Source organism: Bactrocera tryoni, chromosome 1 (genome assembly GCF_016617805.1).
Source record: "Bactrocera tryoni isolate S06 chromosome 1, CSIRO_BtryS06_freeze2, whole genome shotgun sequence".
NCBI lineage: Eukaryota > Metazoa > Arthropoda > Insecta > Diptera > Tephritidae > Bactrocera > Bactrocera tryoni.
This window is the reverse complement of record NC_052499.1, coordinates 35071515-35092394: the sequence shown is the minus strand read 5'-3', so window position 1 is coordinate 35092394 and position 20880 is coordinate 35071515. Positions and strand designations below refer to the sequence as shown.

The 20880-nt window shown below is 35.9% G+C and overlaps 1 protein-coding gene across 5 annotated transcripts in view; it reads left to right on the top strand.

Annotated features, from left to right (window-relative positions):
• Window positions 1–20880, top strand: part of LOC120778030 (Down syndrome cell adhesion molecule-like protein Dscam2) — a 158879-nt gene that overhangs the window by 92920 nt on the left and 45079 nt on the right. For all 5 annotated transcript variants that reach the window (XM_040109713.1, XM_040109706.1, XM_040109720.1 and 2 more), the window contains exons 10-13: window positions 8311–8438; window positions 8531–8631; window positions 9315–9519; window positions 20714–20845. In XM_040109713.1, the coding sequence (XP_039965647.1) occupies window positions 8311–8438; window positions 8531–8631; window positions 9315–9519; window positions 20714–20845 (566 nt within the window). The remainder of the gene's footprint in view (window positions 1–8310; window positions 8439–8530; window positions 8632–9314; window positions 9520–20713; window positions 20846–20880) is intronic.

The window sequence follows — 20880 nt, the reverse complement described above, 5'->3', positions numbered from 1 at the left end:
CAGTTATGCCAAGTTGCGCTAATGCCTTATTCGCAATTGTAAGGCACAGATCTTCAGCCAATATCAAAGCATCATTATACATTTGTAATGTATGTTGCAAGTCTGCGTCCGATGCTCGATTACGCGCCAAAATTAATAAGTCCTCGGTCATGCAGTCTTTGTACTTATTCCACAGTTCTTGCGGATTTGACGGAAGGCATGTAGATATTATTATGGCGAATAGTACGCGTATTTGTTTTGGATGAGATGTGAGTGATGCGTCATGAAGTGCGGTGTCCCAATGCATATCATCTTCTAACAAATGCAATCGCTGACATGCTTCACGATACGTCGCACACAACTGACCGTCAACAGTTTTCAAATCATCAAATGATCTTGGTCCGCGCACGTTGACTAATAGCAGACGCAAATAGAAACATTCTGCGTTGTTCGGATGGATGGTGTAAATGCGTCCTATGGCATCGGTTTTACGGACATTTGGATAACCGTCAACACTTTCGTCGTTGAAATGTTTTCGATGATGGATTCCAAGTGAAATATTGTGGTATTTCGGAATATAGCAATGTTCTTGCAAATTCATCGTTTTCACACAACTCGAAAAAGGTAGTTAGTGTTGTCCCCGGTGGTCGTGCTGCGCTCTGTTGTTAAGTTTCACAATTAAATCCATCATTGCTTTTTGCTTTTCCCTGAATACACGTGCTGTTAAGTCGTGACGATCAGTTGTTGATTGACCGGGGAACAAATGGCATTTGATGTCATTCCACTTCAGATTGCACGTGAACGTTATGAACAGATCCGGTCTGTCGTAATGGCGCACATACGACATCGCATCTTGCGCATACTCGTGCATATGCCGATGTATGTGGCTGGCGATATTGTTAGACGTCCAATGCTATTCACATTTGCATCATTCATTACGGCATCTCTCAAATGGATTTACTCTTCAGAACGCAATTTCGCTTGGTTGAATCGAATAAAGTTGAGACGTTCTGTCTCGATCTTCGCATACATGTCAACCAAATACTGATTGAAAAGCTTGCGACATTTCAGGATGTAGTTGTCTTCTTGCGGACGAATCATTATTCTGCATGAATAGAAGTTTATCGCACTGAGTTTTTTCGATGTTTCTTGGCCTATAAATGAACAATACACAAAATATTGAATCGTAAGTAACATTTCTTCTCAGAAATTGTACTTTTTACCAGTAGTTGGATTTATCAATCGCATATTGATGTGATAGCCGTCATCACCTCTCCAGAATAATATCGGATACTGTAATACATCATAACTATGGTGTAGCTCGGAAACACGCTGAAGTTGTTCGTTTCTACGGTGCAGTACAATATCTCGCGATTCAAACTGTTCGCCAACAATGACAATTGCCACCTCATCGATTGTTGGTGCGTTGAATCGTCTGGCATGCTGCCCCATCGGCATTTTGTCTGCTCTGATGACGATTCGATGGTTATCAGACGGCATGCGGTCCAATGCGATTTTGAATTCGATTTTCGAATCAATTCATTGTGTTCATTGAGAAATCTTTGCAAATTTAGTACGATTGCTCGCCTTGCGCCGGTTGCAATGTTACATCGTTGATTTAGTTGGTCATTTTCATTACAGATGAAATATATTTGCAAAAATTGATAGGCGGCGTCGGCAAATGGTATGAGCGAGCCTGCTCGATGGTATATTTGTCCCTGAATCTGTGGAATAAAAATGTCAAATGTTTCTCTGGAAATTCCATGCAAAGTAATCACCTTGAACGTCGGCATAAATGAATCTCTAATGATCTTTGTGGCACCAAAAGAAGTCATTTGAAAGCATGAATTGCATGCTTGTATGTTCTGCAAGAAATGCTTAGACGTCGGCGATTCCCCAGTGAGCAAGGAATGTAATGGTTCTGGTGGCGGTTCCAATGCAGGCAGTTTCACTTTGCTACTGGAGCAGCACATGCCAGCTGTTTCTCCTCGAAACTTCGCTGCATTGCAATGCGTACAAATAATATCCATTGCTCCAATGGCACCATGCAGGCTGTAGTCGCAGTCAGGATCGTAGTGAAAGTCAACATGTTCCATTTGACCGCGAAGGCGGAGCGGAACTCGGCCTTGACGGTAATTTGGCCGTTGATTGTCGGCGAATTCAGCTCTAATCTGTGCACGCCGCTCCCTGTACACCGCTCTACCTCGGGCATTCACTTGAGCGCCTTACTCTACGCTTTGATTTCTTCTTGATATTAACATTCGACGTGAATCACTCGTATGCCTGCTAACCGTATTACGTTGGCGTAGTCGAGGCATTTTCTAGAGTATGCATATTTGAAGTTCATAAATAAAAATTGAAAAATTATCCTAAAACTACATCTTAAACTATGAATTATACCCACACACGCGTATGCAATAAGACCCACCAACAGTGTATTTGCAAACCGCATGTAAGCACTTACGAAACAATAACAATACTCACTTGCTTTGTGTGTGTTGCACGGTCAGCAGAAAAACACAAAATCGGTTCGAATAAATGTAGCAAATCGATTGAATCAAATCTGGAAAAAACACACAATTTTGAAACACTTTTTTTTACACACACCGCGCATTTTCAAGCGACAATTGAACCGCATGGCATCACATACGAAACAACAACCATACTCACTTGCTTTGTGTTGTACGCAGAATGTTAATCACGTTGAAATCTTAGAAAAATTCACACAATTTTGAAACATTGTTTTTGAATGAATGACAGGCAAAAACGATCAGCGTCAATGTTTTTTACTAATTGTAAACATCCGCAAGTTGATTCTGTTTATTAGTAAAAGGCATTTGACAGGACTGCCAATCTTGCAGGCAAAACATTATTTCATGAGAATTTTTTTTTTTTTTTGCAATTTTTGCAAAACGTGCAATGATACACACATTAAATTTCTTATGTGCACCCTCCAAACAGACCCCAATTCCTGAAAATTTCATTGAAATCGGACAATCCGTCTAGGAGCAGTATGCGAACAGGAAGTTTTGCCACTTAATTTTATATATATAGATATACGTTTTGGCATTACAATTTCGGGAAATATTATTCAGGTATACCGGGATTGATAGATTCGCAAATTGAAATGAATCTCCTTGAAAGTGAAATTATATGTATTTATACAAAAGTTGTATTAATTTCCGCCAGTTAAAAAAGTATCGATCATACAGCGGTCTATTACGAAATACGCCGCTGTTTTATTGAATTGCTCTTTAAATCTCCATTGATTAAGTTTGCAGCATCACGCCACATAATGCACATTATACATTTTCATTTATATTCGCTATGTTAGAGTGAAGGTACTAGTCTACATGTACAAGGATAAAAGGAGGACACAATTATGCTGATCATTCAGGGGTCGAATCGTTACATCCGTGAACGTATCACTCGTCACGTAAAAGTCTGTATTTCGTATTATGACATACGTGATCGTAGCGCTTATATAGATGGCATGGTGACAAACGTGAACGAGTATATAAACGTATCCGTTCGTTCGAATTGTCATTCGAACGCAAATTACCAATCGTAATAGACAAATTTATGGAAATGTGAGCAAATTTTTTTAAATTTTATGTTTTTTATAATTTGTAGTAATAAAGAAATCATATAAGAAACCAATGAATTAAAAATTAAAAAAAAAAAATTATTTATATGAAAAAAATTTTTGAATTTTAGTTGACATTAAAAATAAAATTATTTACAAGGTAAAGGACATACATATATGTACATATTTGAATTAAATTTATTAAAGTATACATTATTTGGTCTCTTATCGTTTGGTCGATTGCGGTGAGGCGGTTCGTTACCCCGGGGCCCATTTCTTGTGAGTGATAAGAATCGTAATTTTGAGGGTCGTAACTTAATGTAAGTTTTATGCAGATTTTATGTAATGCCTCACAAACGTTAGTAAATCTTCCACTTTTGTGTGGTGAAACCTTTCTCTCTTGCCATATCCTAAAATTCTCCACCGTCTTTTTAAGATTCAAATGCTTCGTTCAACAATAATATACAAAGACAATTTTGTTAATGAGGATTCATAATTTGTTTTTTTTATACCTACGCTATTGCTACAATCTCTTTTAGCTATCTCCGCACTATTTTTTTATCCCCATCACTTTCACTTGAGCTCAAATAAAAAAAACAAAGTTGGATATTTAATTAGCTTTTTTTAGTTTATTGAAAATTTCGCGAAAGTTTTGACAGTTCCACATCTGTTGTGACCTAAAAATACGATCCAAAGCAATGTGGAATTTAAAAACTATTGTGTATTGAAAATACATTACGATCCGTTTGCTATCGTATGTCATAATGACAATCACTGCATACGATTGACGTATCACGTAATTTTCTTTCGTATGTTTGCCGATCCGTGCACGGATGTAACGATTCGACCCCAGCATTCAGCAGTCAGCTAACTGGTATTGGTTTGTGTCCTTACTACTTATATACAGGCCTGCATTCTAAAGAACTTTTGGTAAATCTTGAACAATATTATTTGCAGAAGAGTTTCATGGCGGGGACCTAATACTTCGGCAGAATGCTCTTATGAGTGTTTTAAAATAAACGATGTTATATGTGGAGTCGAGAAATCTTCCCTTATTGAATCGACCAGCAATAGGTCCACACTTTAATCTAATCGAAAATGTAGCCAAGTCCATGCCCTGATGATTACAATTGCTCGCACAACAATGTATCTCGCACATTTGATAATGTATCTTCACAAAAGTTGGCACAGGTTATTTTATAAGATAATAATGTAACGAAGAAATTGTTCAGATCGACTTACTATAGCATATATGTAGCTGCTATACAATCTGAACGATCGGAGTCAAATGCTTGCATCGTTGTTTATTCTCTAAGGCAACGCTACAATAATTGAAGAAATTTTGCAGGTCGGATAGCAAAACCTGTCATAGAAACTGAAAAATCAAAAAAATAAGTTTTTATGTGACAAAAAATGTTCACGAAATTTAGCATGGATTATTGCCCAAGATATCGCTTTAATCTTATAAAAAGAAACGTCTAAAAGATCCATTTTCTTTATTAAATAACCTTAATTTTTCTAGCAACAACCTGGCTAAAAAGAACTAGTAAAATGATTTCCTTTGGATGGAAACCACTGGCCGGTTACGTCTTTAGATTTACTTAAACACATAGTTACTAAAAGAAATGCACTTGTGAAGGGTATATTAGTTTCGGTGCAGGCGAAGTTAACTTTTTTTCTAGTTTAATACTGATCTTGAAAGGTTGTGCATCGTTAATAGAGCCCATACACGACACACAAATCCATTTTGCATTCGTTCTTCACAGAGTTAATATGTACGACAGGCAAGCGGAACATTTCTTCGAATTTATTTCTAATGTAGCACTTTTATCTATTTCTTTGTACAGTGTAATGCGGTTATAATGGACTCCACGGGACCATGTCAAATTGTCCACTATAACCGAGTGTCCATCTAATCAGAATATAAAATTTTTAACTCAAAAAGTAAATTCAATGTGTTTTTTTATTAAAGCAATAAAGTTTATGAATAAAAATACAAAATTAAGAAAATAATTAAGATTAATTAAGTCTTTTGAAAAAAGTCAGTGATTTTCTTTTGGGTGAATGCCTTATTGGCAAAATCTCTTTGTGGTTTGATTTCGAGTTTATTGAGCAAATTGATTGCATCTGAACTATTCTCTTTTTGTTGAAAATATAGCTTTAGTTTCCTAGAATAATTCGTAGCGTCTTCTATTTTTATTATAGTTTCGGGCTGTGCTAAATTTTCATCATCGGAGTCTTCTTCAAGCAGCTCATGCAGAAAGTCTTGAATTAAGTCATTGTCTGAGTGTTCTTCTGTGGCTATAATATTCTCATCAATCCTTGAATATTCATCAAACTTGCTTAAAACCACTACGTTATTAATTTCGATAATTTTGCTTAAAGGTTCATCGTCCTCCGGGGCGAAATCTAATCCATCAGGAAGTCTTTTACCAGACCAGCATGTCGAAAACAGTTTCTTATGGTTTCCTTAGAGACACTTTCCCATACAACACTTAACATATTGACAGCATCTAAAAGACTCACAGCTTTTGTCGGGTTTGCTTCTTCAGGAAGGTCCATAATTTTCATCAGAAGCTGCTTTCCATAAGATTGTTTTAAGCTATTAATGACGCCTTGATTCATAGGCTGAAGAACCGATGTAGTTTTAGGCGAAAGAAAATGTAGTTTAATGTTGTGAAGATGAACTTGAGGATGAGCAGGGCAATTATCTACTAACAGCAAAATTTTAGTTTTGGCTTTTATAAGTTCACAATCCCATTTCTTTAAATAGTCAGTAAAGGTCTGAGAAGTCATCCAGGATTTGTTGTTAGCACAATAATCTACCGGCATGTGCATTATGTGGCGTGATGCTGCAGTCTGTTTTTTTAGGTTTTTGTTCAAGCAAATGTCAGCTTGGGAAGTTCCTCCTTCAATTTCGATTATAGCTTTCAGCCCACCGCAGAAGTTGTTTGCCTTCTTTGACTTATTTCCAAGAAAAAATGAACATTTTCTGCTGCAGAGACTGATTGTGTCTCTTGATCGAATTCGGGGAAGTACAAAATTTTGCTTATTGCCAACTGATTGCCAACTTTGTTTTGAAATTTGATTTTGAAACCTTCGGTTGTCTATTATAACCGGAGTCCATTAACCGAGTCTATTTTAACCGAGTTTTTTACATACATATGTTTGAACTGGGACTTGACATAGAGGTACATAATAACAGAGTTTCCATCTTAAGCGAGTCCATTATAAAAGGATTACACTGTATTTCTATAATAAGTTTTTCCAACTTTTATTTTTCTGAATTTTATTTTTATATTTATCACTTTTCGTTTGCCAAATTGCCACTTCATTTTTTATAAGATCAATAACTTCTGATACGAAATTTTTAGAAGCTTTAAACAATCGATTTTTTTTTTTTGCTTAAATCTCTTTAAAAATTATCTAAGAATATGCCAAAGTTATAGATGTGAATTCGAAATATTATCGAAGCTAGAAGGGAAATAGTGACCGAGCGTCTAACATACATATATGTATATAATACATACATATGTATGAGCGCTTGGGCGAAAAGCGAAAACTTTGAAGCGCGATTTCTCGGTTTTTCATTTTTACGATTATTCTTAATTGGCGGGCAAATTTGGAATTGGGGCAAAATTATCTTCGACATAAAATTATCTTCTATTTAAACTAAAAACTTGAACATACTTTTAAACAACATAAAATAAATTTTTTTTTGTCAAAAACCACTTTTTTAAATTAAAAAAAAAATGTAAAATTTTACATTTTTTTTTTTAATTTTATTAGTTTAACTAGAAGAAAAATTGTTAAAAAATATGAATCTCTTTGAATTTTTTGTTTCCGATAGAAATTGCGACCTGCATCCTGCCCGCCGGCCGGAAAATGCACATGCAAAATGCAATGGGGCAATTGCTTCCCAAAGTCAGAATATCAAAGATTTCGTATCCAAAAAAATTGTGAACGATCAAATATATAGCTATAAAGCCTAGAAATTTCGCTTGAATCAATTATTTCTTTCCCTCCCAAAAAAATCCTCAAAGAAATCGATTTTTTGAAGCCTCGAAAGCAGGCTCTCCCCTTAAAACACTTGCCATTGTTCGTCCGCGATCTTCACTGTTCGGCGACACGAGAGAAATGACGTTTTGTGCGCTCACAACGCCATACACGACACACATGTGCGCGCACCGATCGTAAAAAATCAAACATTTTTGCGAACATGGATCGGTACGCGCACAAGCCCATACACGAGTAAATCGCATGCGCACACATACCGATCGAACGCACTTGTGTGCCGTGTATGGGCACTTTAAGCTCCGCATTTCTCGACCAGAAGGTTCCTACAGGAATCGCACACATATTTCCATACAATGTGCCTGTGGGGTAACTTTTTTTGTACAATGCAAACAATATGTTGCATATCCCACGTGCAGATAAACCCGTTCATTCTCACGAACGGGTATACATATGTATGTATGTGTAAATGTGTGAACCAATTTATATGCAGTTATGTAAATCCAAGCACATGCGACGTTCCATTATCCCTCACTCATACATATGCAGTTAACATCATTTTCTATGCACTTGCCACATATGTATGTAAGTATACTCACGAGTTTAGGGTTTCGTAATTAGGGGTGTGTCATATACTTGTATTGTGCAAATCTAGTATGAAAATATGTACAGTTATAATATTGTGTATGAATACTTCGGCTAATGTCCACATTTTTATTTGTCATCTACAGCATACGGTTTCTTACGAAGACCTCGCTGATGGTACATAACGTGGGTCGTAGAGATCGAGGTGTCTATCAGTGCTTGGTGGAGAATAGCAGAGCAAGCGCCCAAGCTATGGCCGAATTGAAGTTGGGTGGTAAGTACAAATGTGTGATAACATCTCGCTTAACAAATTAATAATTCATAAGGTCCAAATATTTCAAGTGAATTTTTCCGTTTTTCTTGTAGATACCGTGCCTGAACTGATTTACACCTTTATTGAGCAAAATGTGCGGCCGGGGCCATTAATATCGCTTAAGTGCTCGGCTAGCGGTTCGCCGCCACCACAAGTAAGTATATCGTTCGCCACGCTCAAGCTTTATATTTCTCCTATAAATGTTGCAAGTTTCAGTGGCATGTTGCTGCTGCAATTTAAATGCGATAACACATAGGCAGGCCCACAGACATAGTACATACATATATGTACCTACGTACAGGGTTTGTCCGGAAAGTAATAGGACTGAGTCGATTTAAAAACATGTATTGAATCGTTAAAATTCTTTAAAAACTTTCAAAATAGGCTCTTTCTGTGACGATCTAGCGCGATTTCCAAGCATTGAAGGCGTCACCGAAGGCATTCTCCGGAATTGCCTCGAGAGAAGAGGTGCATGCTGCTTGGATCCCCTCTGTCGCCTAAAAATGCTTGCCTTTCATCAGCCTTTTCAGGCAAGGAAACAAAAAAGTCCGGGACCACATCTGGGCTGTGGGGCGGCTGAGGAAGCGGGTGCCGGCCTTGGTTAGGTAGCTGTTTACAAGAAAGTCGATGTGAGCCGAGGCGTGGTCGTGGTGCAACTTAGTTTCACACAGAATTTAATCGCGTACCTCTGCTCCACTGACTGACTCTCCAGGTGCTCGGAGAGATAGTAAGTCCTATTACTTTTCGGGCAAACCGTGTATGTAGACTATGGTGCAAAATCTTATGCTGTTGCTTGGCTAAGTGATTATTATAGTCGTTTTTGTTATTGTTTTGCAGTTTGCCTGGCTGTTGGACTCCCAGCCGATAATGGATGTTTCGCTGCATCATCGCTTCGCCATCGGTCAGTTCGTCGATATGTCTGGCGATGTGATCAGTCACTTGAATATTTCGCATGTGCGTCCAGACGATGGCGGACTTTACAAGTGCAGCGCCACCAATTCGATGGGCAGTGTAGAGCACTCGGCGAGATTGAATGTTTATGGTGAGTGCAATACATTACTGTTTATACATACAGTCATTTACTGCTTTTACCCATAGGCTAATGTGTGAATAAATTTTATCCATAAGAATTGTTTATTATTTCAAGACAGGAAGGTATACATCCTAAATATATATGTATATAGTGCATACATACATTAATGTATTTAATTGTTGATACTTTACTGTAAGTGAGTATTAAATATACATACATACATATATAGTTATAGTAAAAGCAATGAATTTAAGAGTTTAAATAATTCCATTTTGCAAACCAGTTGAACGAAAACTATTTCAAACATTGCCATTTCTTTAACAGCAAAATTCTGACCTTTGTTTTTTTCCACCGTTGTTTAATTAACCGAAATCGAAACAAGTTGATTTTCGTTTTATTTTACTTTATAGTATACATAGTTTAAAGTATATTTATATATTTTACCTTGGAGTATAGTGTTTACACTCCTTTGCCACCTGAAAACATTGCAATTACGATTAACAATCGATCAGGATATACTATTCTCTATACTATTTAAGAGTTATGTTTAAGGTTATGATCGAAAATTTTGAGTGAAAATTGGAAAGATTCAGAATAATACAAACTTGATATAGAGCTTTAGAGATTTGAGAAAATAAAGTTGATAGGATAACAATCGGGTACTAAATTGAAGAGATTTAGAAAAGCGAACTTGCTAATAGTTTAAATGGTGCCCACAGAATGTTTCAAGCTTTCAATTGCCGCGGCACACATTGGTACAGATTTTTATATACATATACTATGAATGTGGATCATTCTATCCAAAATTTACATTGATAAAATTTTTTTTGGTTCATGTCTTAATCTCACGATAGGTCACTAGGCGATTTTGCTCTATTAGCTTGCGCACAGCATCACGCATGTTCCGGAATAACAATTGATTTTGGACGACGTTCCCGAAACTCGTATTGGCGTGATCTACGACTTCGTTTGAATTCACTATACCATCGATAACCACTGGTCCCTGATGGAGCTTCTTCGCCAAAAATTGAATTAAGTTCATTTATAAGTTAATCCACGCCGAAAGTTGTAAAATATAATCGGGAAGAAATGTTGGCGCTTTATTTCCATTTTTTGGTCGAGAAGAATATTTTAAGTTACTTTAAACAATAACAATATCGTATCTTAGTCAAAACATTTCAAGTTTCAAAAATGTCAAACTTTTCGATAAAATTGTGAGTTTTCAGATTGCGACACTAGTGTTGCCAAATCCAAGAGGCAATCTACGTATGGTATGTATGTAATTTCTCTCTGTAAAAGCGATAACTTGAGTAAAAATTGAGACATATGGTTACATATATTCCTTGGCACCCAATAGGTGGGTATTGCAGATGGGCGTAATCGGTTTACTGCCACGCCCACAAGACGCCATTAAACGAAAACCTATATACTGCCATAATTAAGCATTAAATTAAGGTATAAAACTGTAGTTTGTTACAGGGGATCGTGGAACAAGGAGCACCTGTTGGCTGAAACTTTTTAAAAGTGGGCGTAGCCCCGCTTATCAAAATGGTTTAATTTACATATGTATATTCCAAGCCGCTGAAGCTACCTCAACCAAAAGAAAGTTTTTTGGACCTTCTTTATATGCTGTGAAAATGGGTTTAATGATAACTCAATTAAAATTCACAACCAAACTCTGCAGGCAAAAGCTTCAACTTTCCATGCTTTGCATCATATTTTTCGTATGTCGAGCAGATCAAACTTTTCTCACAATAAAGCAAGCATTCTTCGGTCAATATTCTTCTTCTTCTTAATTGGCGTAGACACCGCTTACGCGATTATAGCCGAGTTAACAACAGCGCGCCAGTCGTTTCTTCTTTTCGCTACGTGGCGCCAATTGGATATTCAAAGCATAGCCAGGTCCTTCTCCACCTGGTCCTTCCAACGGAGTGGAGTCAATATTACTGAATGTTTATTAAGAATAATTTTTTAATTTTTAGTTTGAAGTGCTTTCGAATGCATGCTTCATGCAGTTTTTTTTAATTATACATACATATTTACTAAATTGGATTTTTAATTTTTAACGGCAAACAATTTAGACGATTTCCTCCTTCCCTTTTTCAGAGTAATAAAAAAATGAAATTTTCAGCTCGATACGCGCTGCTCTCTTGTAAAAAAACTTACATGTAAAAGCAACAAGAAAGTCATTAGGGTGAGTTGAGATAGGAGAGTATTCGGACACCTCATTACCATTGTATGACCGTAACTTTTTGCGAGAGAGCATACTAGTTTCCTTTCTGCGCACATTTTCCAATTTTGTCACCTGTTTAGCTTTAAAAATAACCATTATATGGCGAGTGGTTGATGTACAAAGCTTTAGATCTTTGTGAAATATATACATTACACTTGTTAAAGGTGAGATGATGCCTACTTTCTTAAAAGCTTTAAATCTTAATTTGGCGCTTAGTTTGTTAGTTTATACGTTTTCGTTTACTGTTTTTATGGCGTGGCAATGCTCCATCTACATACTGTGTTCCCGATTTCATCAAGGAACACGTGTTCAAGTTTTCATGATATCTGAATATATCAAGGTTGCAGAGGTAGACGCACCGACGGACAGATAGTCTCTCGGATTTTAACTCATTTCATTTAGTTTCAGATGATACAAGCAACCGTTAAATGAACAACTAAAATATTTCGATACATTTCCGAACAACGAAACTGCTGATTACTGGCATCTCTTTTCTGTTACGTTTTTGTCTAAGTTTCACTAAAATTTGCTTTATAAAATGACGAAATTTAAGTTCTTAATTCATTTAAAGTTAAATCATTAAAATAGCAACGTTTACCTACACGTATGTATATAGACGGCTCATATAGCTATGTGTGTATGTAATTATGGAGTTCACATTCTGTGGTTAGCTTGCTCCTATTGCCTTCGTGAAATGAAATAAAAATTGAATAAAGGAACTCGGCGGCAAGAAAACAATTTCAAGTGCAACAGAAAATCAATTTCCTCCGCTTCCTCATTATCAATTGTGCCGGCGAGCACAACAAAGGGGAAATACTAAGCTATTTGCTCGCTATTACCATTCTCTGCCCTCGAGCCACACCCATTCAAACTTTATTGCTACAGTTTCTGAACACACCCATCACATGCACATACAAAATTTGAAGATTTTTTCCAGTCCCGTCTCCGTCGATTGTACTGTGTCGAGCGTGGCTGCGGCTGCCGCATTGTGATGCTGTCATTGTTATCAGCTCGGGCTTTGAAAAACGGCTAATGATGATATAGGGCCAGGGAGCATCGGTGGCAACGGCAACAATAAAGTGACACTGAACAAAATCGGAGCTTTGATAGGAGAGCGAAAGGGCATGACGATAATGGCGGTAATGATAACTCAGTAGCTGCAACGCTATCGCCATATCTCTTTTATATCCTGCTTTTCGAGACATCAGCTTGTGGAGCGAGTGCGCTGTAGTCAACCCAGTTGCTGAGTATACTTTTTACTCACATATGTACATATATACTTATGCATTACTACGTCCTTGCATCAGTAGTTCTGCTTATTGCAGACACTTTCAGAACTCTAATGAGGGCACTACTTTTCCGATGCCACTTACATATTTATATGTGTTCACGAAACTTCCTCCTCAACCTTGCCCTTTCTCTAGCGCTAAATTCCGTTTATCCTCCCCACATCCCATTATACTTATGGCATAACACATGCATATTTATTTGGCGCTCGGTTGTGGACTAACCTTTTTTATCAACTATTGCTGCTTTGGTTTTACAGCCCCAGATTATTGCTGCTGTCGTTGATATTGCTTTTGTGTTTTTTGTCAGAATATGTACTAGCGAACATTGATTGGAAATATTGTACGGCCCAAGTCTACACGAAAACGAAATAGAATGTCATAAAAATGCCGGAGAACAACAATATTCGACAAGCGGCGAGCTTTCAACAAACACTCCACTTCATTAATACACTCACGGATCGAAGCACACATACTGATGTATGTATGTGTATGTATAGTATGTATATGTGGACTTATATCAAGACGGTATTGGCATGGAAATTGGTTGTTGAAAGATTTCGTGCAGATATGTTCTATTCATAGAGCCAGATATTGGGCAAAAGATTGTTGAGTTAGCGAAATTCCGAAATAAACAACAACAATTTAATGGAAAATTTTGTGTGGGTATTAAATTTGTGCTTTGGTGCATGTGGATCTCTTCATACACATACATACATATGGGTGTATTAATATGCATCCAGAAACCATTGCATGTACTTAGATACATATGTAAGTATATGAAGCAATATGAAGATGTGCTTTTTCAGCACACAGCGCATAGATCATAAATTAATTTCTATTTTAATAAGTCAATGAGTTTCAGTCGGCTTTCGTTTGTTTATGGTATGACCCTAGAGATTTACATTAGGGCAAGCTGTTTTCATATATTATGGAATAGATAACATAATCTTAAAATAACTTTTGGATGCAACGCTCTAAGCGTAGCGGAAATTGAATAATTATATATACTTGAGTAAACTTAAAGTTTTTTGGAACTTGATTTGGAATCGAAGCTATTTCCACAGATCCATAGTTCAACCATATTACTTCAATGCATAACTTTCAGGTGGTTTCCTTTGGATAACTCAATGTCTAAAACTACTGTTCTGAAGTGGTGTTCCAGTTGGTCAATTGTTTCCAAAATGCTATAAGTTACAGTTCTTCATTTTGTTAAAATACATCTCCATAAATGAAGGCAATGAGTTTCTCCAGAGAAGAAAATATTGTCCATTAAAAAATGTACATATCAACAAATGAAAAAATAATAAATAAGTTCTGTTTACTTTAGAACGCACCTTGTATGTTCCTAGCGTTAAAATTAATTGCGTATATGGAAAATTTTTTACTGAATTTTCATTTTCTTCCATTTTAATTTACTTCTCCAATAAAGATAGATATCCTATATTTTATCAGCCGCCTAAGAATGAATAATGGATTTACTGAGAAGCTTTTTCATGTACCAAATGAGGATAAAGACTCAAAGCACGCTATGGAGTTAACGAAGAAATTTGAGAACGAAAACTCTATCAATGTTTCGATATCATCCAGTCAAGACTTGACCTAATAGAACATCTCTGAAGTGACGTTGAAAGAGCCGTCAGTGTCAGAAATATCCTAAATATACCTACGTATATAAATATCCAGTGTTGAATAGAAAGAGCTGCGCAGCCAAATACTAACTCCAAGTAAAGGAGGGTAGAAAGGAAAGCTCGAAATTGAATAAAGGTATGGCATTTTGCCATTTCTTTGAACAGAGAAATTCTGCAATTTATTTGATTAACAACACCTCTTTTAGTCTGTGAACTAAATTTATACAGCGGCAGTACTTCCTTATGCACACGTACACATTCGGCTTGATAAGCATTATAAATATTTTGCAACCAATACAATGACATTTATATGTTAATATTTATAGTTTATGAAACCCTTATTTGGCCTCATGCTTTTGCGCGCTCATGCCCAATGCTATACCAGAGCAATAACGAGCATATAAAGGAATGAATAACCGAATTTATTGCAGTCATTGTCAACAAGAAACAAACAGAGTCGGTTGTTGCTGGACTAATTTGAGCATTTCCACTGAGCAAACACTCATACCCACAGTTATATCCAGATATATAGATAGATGATAAAATATACATAGTTGTCCTACGAGTGAGTCTATCAACAAACTACTGCTTGTGCCAATCAAGTGCAAACTTATACATGCGCAGCAGTGCGAAGAGATACCTGACTGACTGTTCGATTCTGTACATAACCATCTGATTTTGATACTCCATGCCAATACATTATAATTGCTATTCGAACTTTCAGTGGTCGGTAATGAACGTCTGCTCCATCGTCATCGATTGAACTGCTCCCTTCTCCTCAGTTCGCCATTCAGCAGGCTGAGAAGTGTTCTCTATAATTTGCGCATGCTCTGGGCATCAGTGACTAGGATCACCTTTTGGGGTTCTACAAGAGCTACACAGTCACCGCAGACGGTCGCTTATAAAAAGTGGAATCTCGGATGTGAACACATTTAGAGTTTGCATTCATGCGGCAAATGAGGTAAAATAAGCGAAGCATTGCCGAGTTGTGACGACGAAATCGATTTTATTTACTAATATGCCAATGCACAGATGCCTTATGTGCTCATGTGAGTTTTGTTCCTTTCATAAGTAAATAGTGAATTGGGTGTGTCATGCACGGGAATATCTTTGTAGATAAATATACGTAGGGGAGTATCGTGTGAGCTGTGTCTATTTGAATTACTTGCGACTCAATTTTCATGATTTCTGTTTTTTGGAATGTTCAGATGAAATATCTTGAAACACTCATTATGCTACAAGTAGTAGCGTGTTGATGTCGTTTAATCAGAAAAAAAATCCTAAAAATTTCGAAGTTCTAGTTCTAGTTTGGTTTGACTGATAATTCCATACCAATAATCGGTTTATCTAGAAAATTCAGCATATAGTTTATTTGTTTTTTGTTGGACTTAAGTTGAAATAATACTGCGGAAGGTCTGATAATAAACATTTAGTTATGACTCTTTTATGAGTGTTTGATTTGTATCATCGAACATTGACCTCAAAAAATAATTTGTCATTCCTTACCACTGGTGGGGGGAAATGAAACGTCTTTGTTTGAGTGAGAATTTATTCATTCTGATTTTCATTTGGTATTTTCGTTGCTTATATATAATTTTTAAAACTATCTTAAATAACATATGTTTGTATGTATTGCAGCATATTGTTTATGCTGCTTGATATGGGGTTAATTTTAAATGAACAATTTAATACATGTGTGTGTGTGTGTTTAATGTTATCTCTTCTGTAAATGTATGACTTGTGTCCCTCTGCATTTTTATTGGATGCGCATTGCATGTAAATGCATGAGTATGTTTATGTACATATGTATGTATGTTTATTAATATATAAATAGATATTTATATTTAGTAGAATTTCGGCTTTGCTGATAAGTAAGCATGTTCAATGATATTCAAGCAAAGAGTAACGGTATCATTTTGAATTTTAATAGAAGGCATTCTAAATTCTCTTCCACGGTTACATGGTGTTTGCTTTCAAACACACATATAATCAAACATACGTTTCGATTTTGTGATTTAGCAAAAGTAGTAGATTTTTGGAAACGAGTGCTTTTTACCGACGAGAGTAAAGACGTAAAGAACTGATCAAATATGCAGGCGGCAGAGTTATGTTATTAGGTCCCATGGTTTCATCTATAAATGAAAGGTCGGTTTTTATAGAGGGAGCTATGTACCGCTAAATATATTTGAATACATTAAATTTTCCAGAAGACAACGATCTCAAACAGAAGGCACAAGTTTTTCGAGACTGGCATCTAAAAATAATAAGACTTTTTAATAAAATTTCGCTTGAAAACCTATTTGTAGAAATATATTTTTTTGGATCAACTGTGCCAAATGCCACATCTAAATAATCATTAGTGTTTAGTATACGCTTGTCTTTCTGAACCTGAGCTAAATCACTTAAATGTTAGGTAGAATACCAAGATTTAAAAATAAAAAACTTGTTCCCAACGAAATGTTTAAATTCTGTATGAATACTTTTTTTCTGGGATTTTCATGTTTTAATTATTTTTGTAATTTTGTCACGCCCACGAAACGCCATTAATCGAAAACCTATATAGAGCCTTAAATAAGCACAAAATTAAGATATAGAACTGTGGTTTGGCAGAGGGATTTGCGGTAAAATGGAACACATATGGTCAAAATTTTTTGAAAAAATGCGCTTGGTCCTGCGGTATAAAGGGTTTAATGTACATATCTCCCCCACACCACTTATAGCCAATTGATGTAGGGAAATTCTTTTCGTTTTACCGAAAATATCGGTTAATGTGTGAGATATATAACTGAAACTTGGAGATAATCCTTTCTGATAACAGTATGTGCGAAAAATGGATTGGACTTTATATCGCATATAGCGTCCAATAGAAGAATTATCTTAATAAAATAGTGCGAATTATTACTCCATATAATTTTGAGGAGACTTCATGAAACCCCTTGAGCATTTTACTAGTCTGTGGTATGTGGTTTTGGTGAAACTGGTGGTGATATCGCTATATAAAGCATTTCGATCCTCTGATTGACTTTTTTCACATTAAAGTTAGCCTCTTCGGTTGAGTTAATAGCACATATATATCACTCGTTTAAAGACGTTTTCAATATGATTTCAGCTGATGCGAATTTATAATCGTCATAATTCGTGGAGTTCGACTATTATAGCCAGCAGCTCTAAGCATCCTTCGTACAATTCTTTGCTGTATTCCAGCATACTGAACGGACTTTGATTAATTTATGGGGCGGATTTTCTCACATTTTTCAAGTTTCCACAATAAAATTCTGCTAACCAAAAACTGTTCTGTTTTGGGTTAATTCTACTAAAAAATATATTTATCGAATACTTTTGTACTGTACTGGCACTGCACTGTACTTATTTACAAAGCGCTAAAATCTCCAATCAAAACAGATAAGATCCCTTAAATTTGAACTAACTCAATTGAAATTTAATAATGGCGTCAGCCAACTGATTTATCCAATTTGGGGAATTATACTTTTTTCACACTATGATTAATTAATATCCCTTATAATCGGACTTCAAATCCTTTTAGTCAATCTAATTTTCATCACAACACAAATTTGCGATAATTAAAAACGTGGCAATGCATTAATAAGATAATGATTAACTTCGCCCAATTCACCACTTTGACGCTGTGAAGTGAAGTGAACATTATGACGATAACAACAACGACCACCAAACGCACATAGCACACTCACGCATACTTATGCATGTGTTTTATATTAGTGCAAAGCTCATTATTTGCCGGACCAAGCGGGAAACAATTGTTTATGTACAAGCCATTATTTCTCATGCGTGAGAGTGCGTGGGTGTGTGGTTAAGTAGATAATGCACATCTCCTGGCAACTGCGGCTTTGAGCAAATACATAGAACAGAAAATGCATATTTTATGACAAAAGTGATTGTATGTGTGTGTGTGTGTATTGGTGGCGTTCATAATTTATTCCTGCTGAATGATATTATGGTTTTAGCTTTATTGTGCATGAGTTAGTACATGTCCATATACAGAAGTATGTAGTTATGCGTATGTGCTAAATAGCAAACAAACTAACCGAGCGTCATAGTGTGTGTGTGTGAGCTTATGCGAATGTGTGTAACAATTTAAGTAAACTAATTGCGAATTTCGCATTATTTGCATTGCATTTGCACTTGCATGTGTGTGTTTGTGTAAGTTTAGCGTGTTTGCTTATCTGCTGGGGACACATGGAGTCATACATAAATTATTGATATGCGCATTCTAGCAATGAATGTAATCTAATGAAATGTCTTGCGCCTAAATTTATGCCACTAAACAAATGTTGGACGACAACCGACGGTTGTTGCGTTAAGTAAACTTGACGTTTCTAGCCAGCACTTGCTTTGTTGGTTGGTGGAAATGCAATCAAATGTTATCTCTACAAAGCTTATGTCCTGGAAGACAATATGCTGGTTGAAGGAATTATTACTGTGTTATCAATGAAATATACTATATTTAGTACGATATTTTTGGCGCAAAAGATTTGTAATTATAGCACATGTCCAAATTTCATAATAAGAAATTTCAAAAAGGACATTTTGAGTGTTTTTAAGAGAGAACTTTAATATATCTTTGACAAGGGATTCCTCTAAGCTAAAATCTAATATATAATTTCGTGCACGGTGTACACATTTTAGCATCGCACCTTTAAAATGTCTGAAAAATAACCGTGGTGAACCAAGTATTGCCTCATACATACACAAGTAGAGATGTATCTAAAACTCGAATCATTTAGGTATTGTAGTCTCACTGGAGAGTGATGGTGAATTTTTATTATTCTCTGGAGAATCTAGAAATTAATATGCAATATTTATCGCATAACGGAAGCTTATAGGCGTGGATGGTCCATTCATGTACACTTCCCTAACTCGAATGACCATAATCCACAAAAAAACTTCAAGTTATGAAAGTTCATCTGTAATACAACCATATACTTATGTATATACTGATCGGGGCACGCGTTGCTGTGGCTATGATATGCATTGAATAATATTTTAGTAAACTATTCAAACCAGTAAAAATATATTATTTACGAATAAAGGAGAAAATGTTATTGTCGTTATCAAAAGATTGAGCGTGAGGGTCAATTTTGAAAGTTATTGATACAAATATTTGTCACTAGAAAAAATTATAAATTTCCCATTTGGATTTAATTGTTTTATTATTATTTTTGGAATTTTTAATAAATTGTTATGTATAGAAATATGTGTATATATACCTACATATTTGTTACTCTTGCAACATGTTGCTATAGAGTATAACAGTTTTGTTCACCCAGCAGTTGCATGTATCATCTAAAAATAATTGAGATAGTTATATAGAGTTTATGTATACATATGTATATATAAATGATCAGGATGACAAGATTAGTTAAAATTCGCGTGGCTGTCTGCTTTTTTTTTGAAATTTTGAAGTTTTAGAAAAGTGGGCGTGACTCGCGGCCTAAAGGTTTAATGTATATATCTCTCAAACCTTTTAAGCTATGCTTCAGCGTGAGAATGGAGGAAACCGGACTACAACAAAACGTTCTTCCCCTATAACACAATTTTAAATTCCTTTTCATTCTTTCAGTTTCCCGTAAAATTTTGCACGAATAGTGCCTTTGAATTTGTCCACATTGAACAAAACTGTTGAAGTCCCTGGTTACCGTATATGCGGACCCGAGTACCCATAGTTGACTTTTGACAGAAAATATCGGCCAATGTGTGAAATATAAGTTTGAAATTCTGGGATAATCGTTTCTTGATAATAATGTGTCTGTGAGCCAAAAATGGTTTAAATTCGGACAATACTTCTCTTGGCCCCCATATATGTACTTAATATAGAGAATTTGCAAGTTGCAAGGGTATAAAATGTTCAGTTACATCGGAATATAGCCCTTCCTTACTTGTTTATATGTAGATTATTATTCAGTCGTATAATTTGTTTATCATTGACAGAATTTTTGTGTTGAAAAATTTTAATATATTTAATATTCTGCAAAACACTTAATTAAAATCTTTCTTTCTCGTTTCTTTTCTTACAGGTCCGCCATATGTACGCGCTATTGGTCCCATAAAAGCTGTCGCCGGCGAAGATATAATTGTTCATTGTCCATTTTCCGGTTATCCAATCGAGCAAATTAGATGGGAGAAAGGACATCAGGAATTGACATCAAGTAAGACAAATTGTCGTCGAACGTGCACGTTTTCA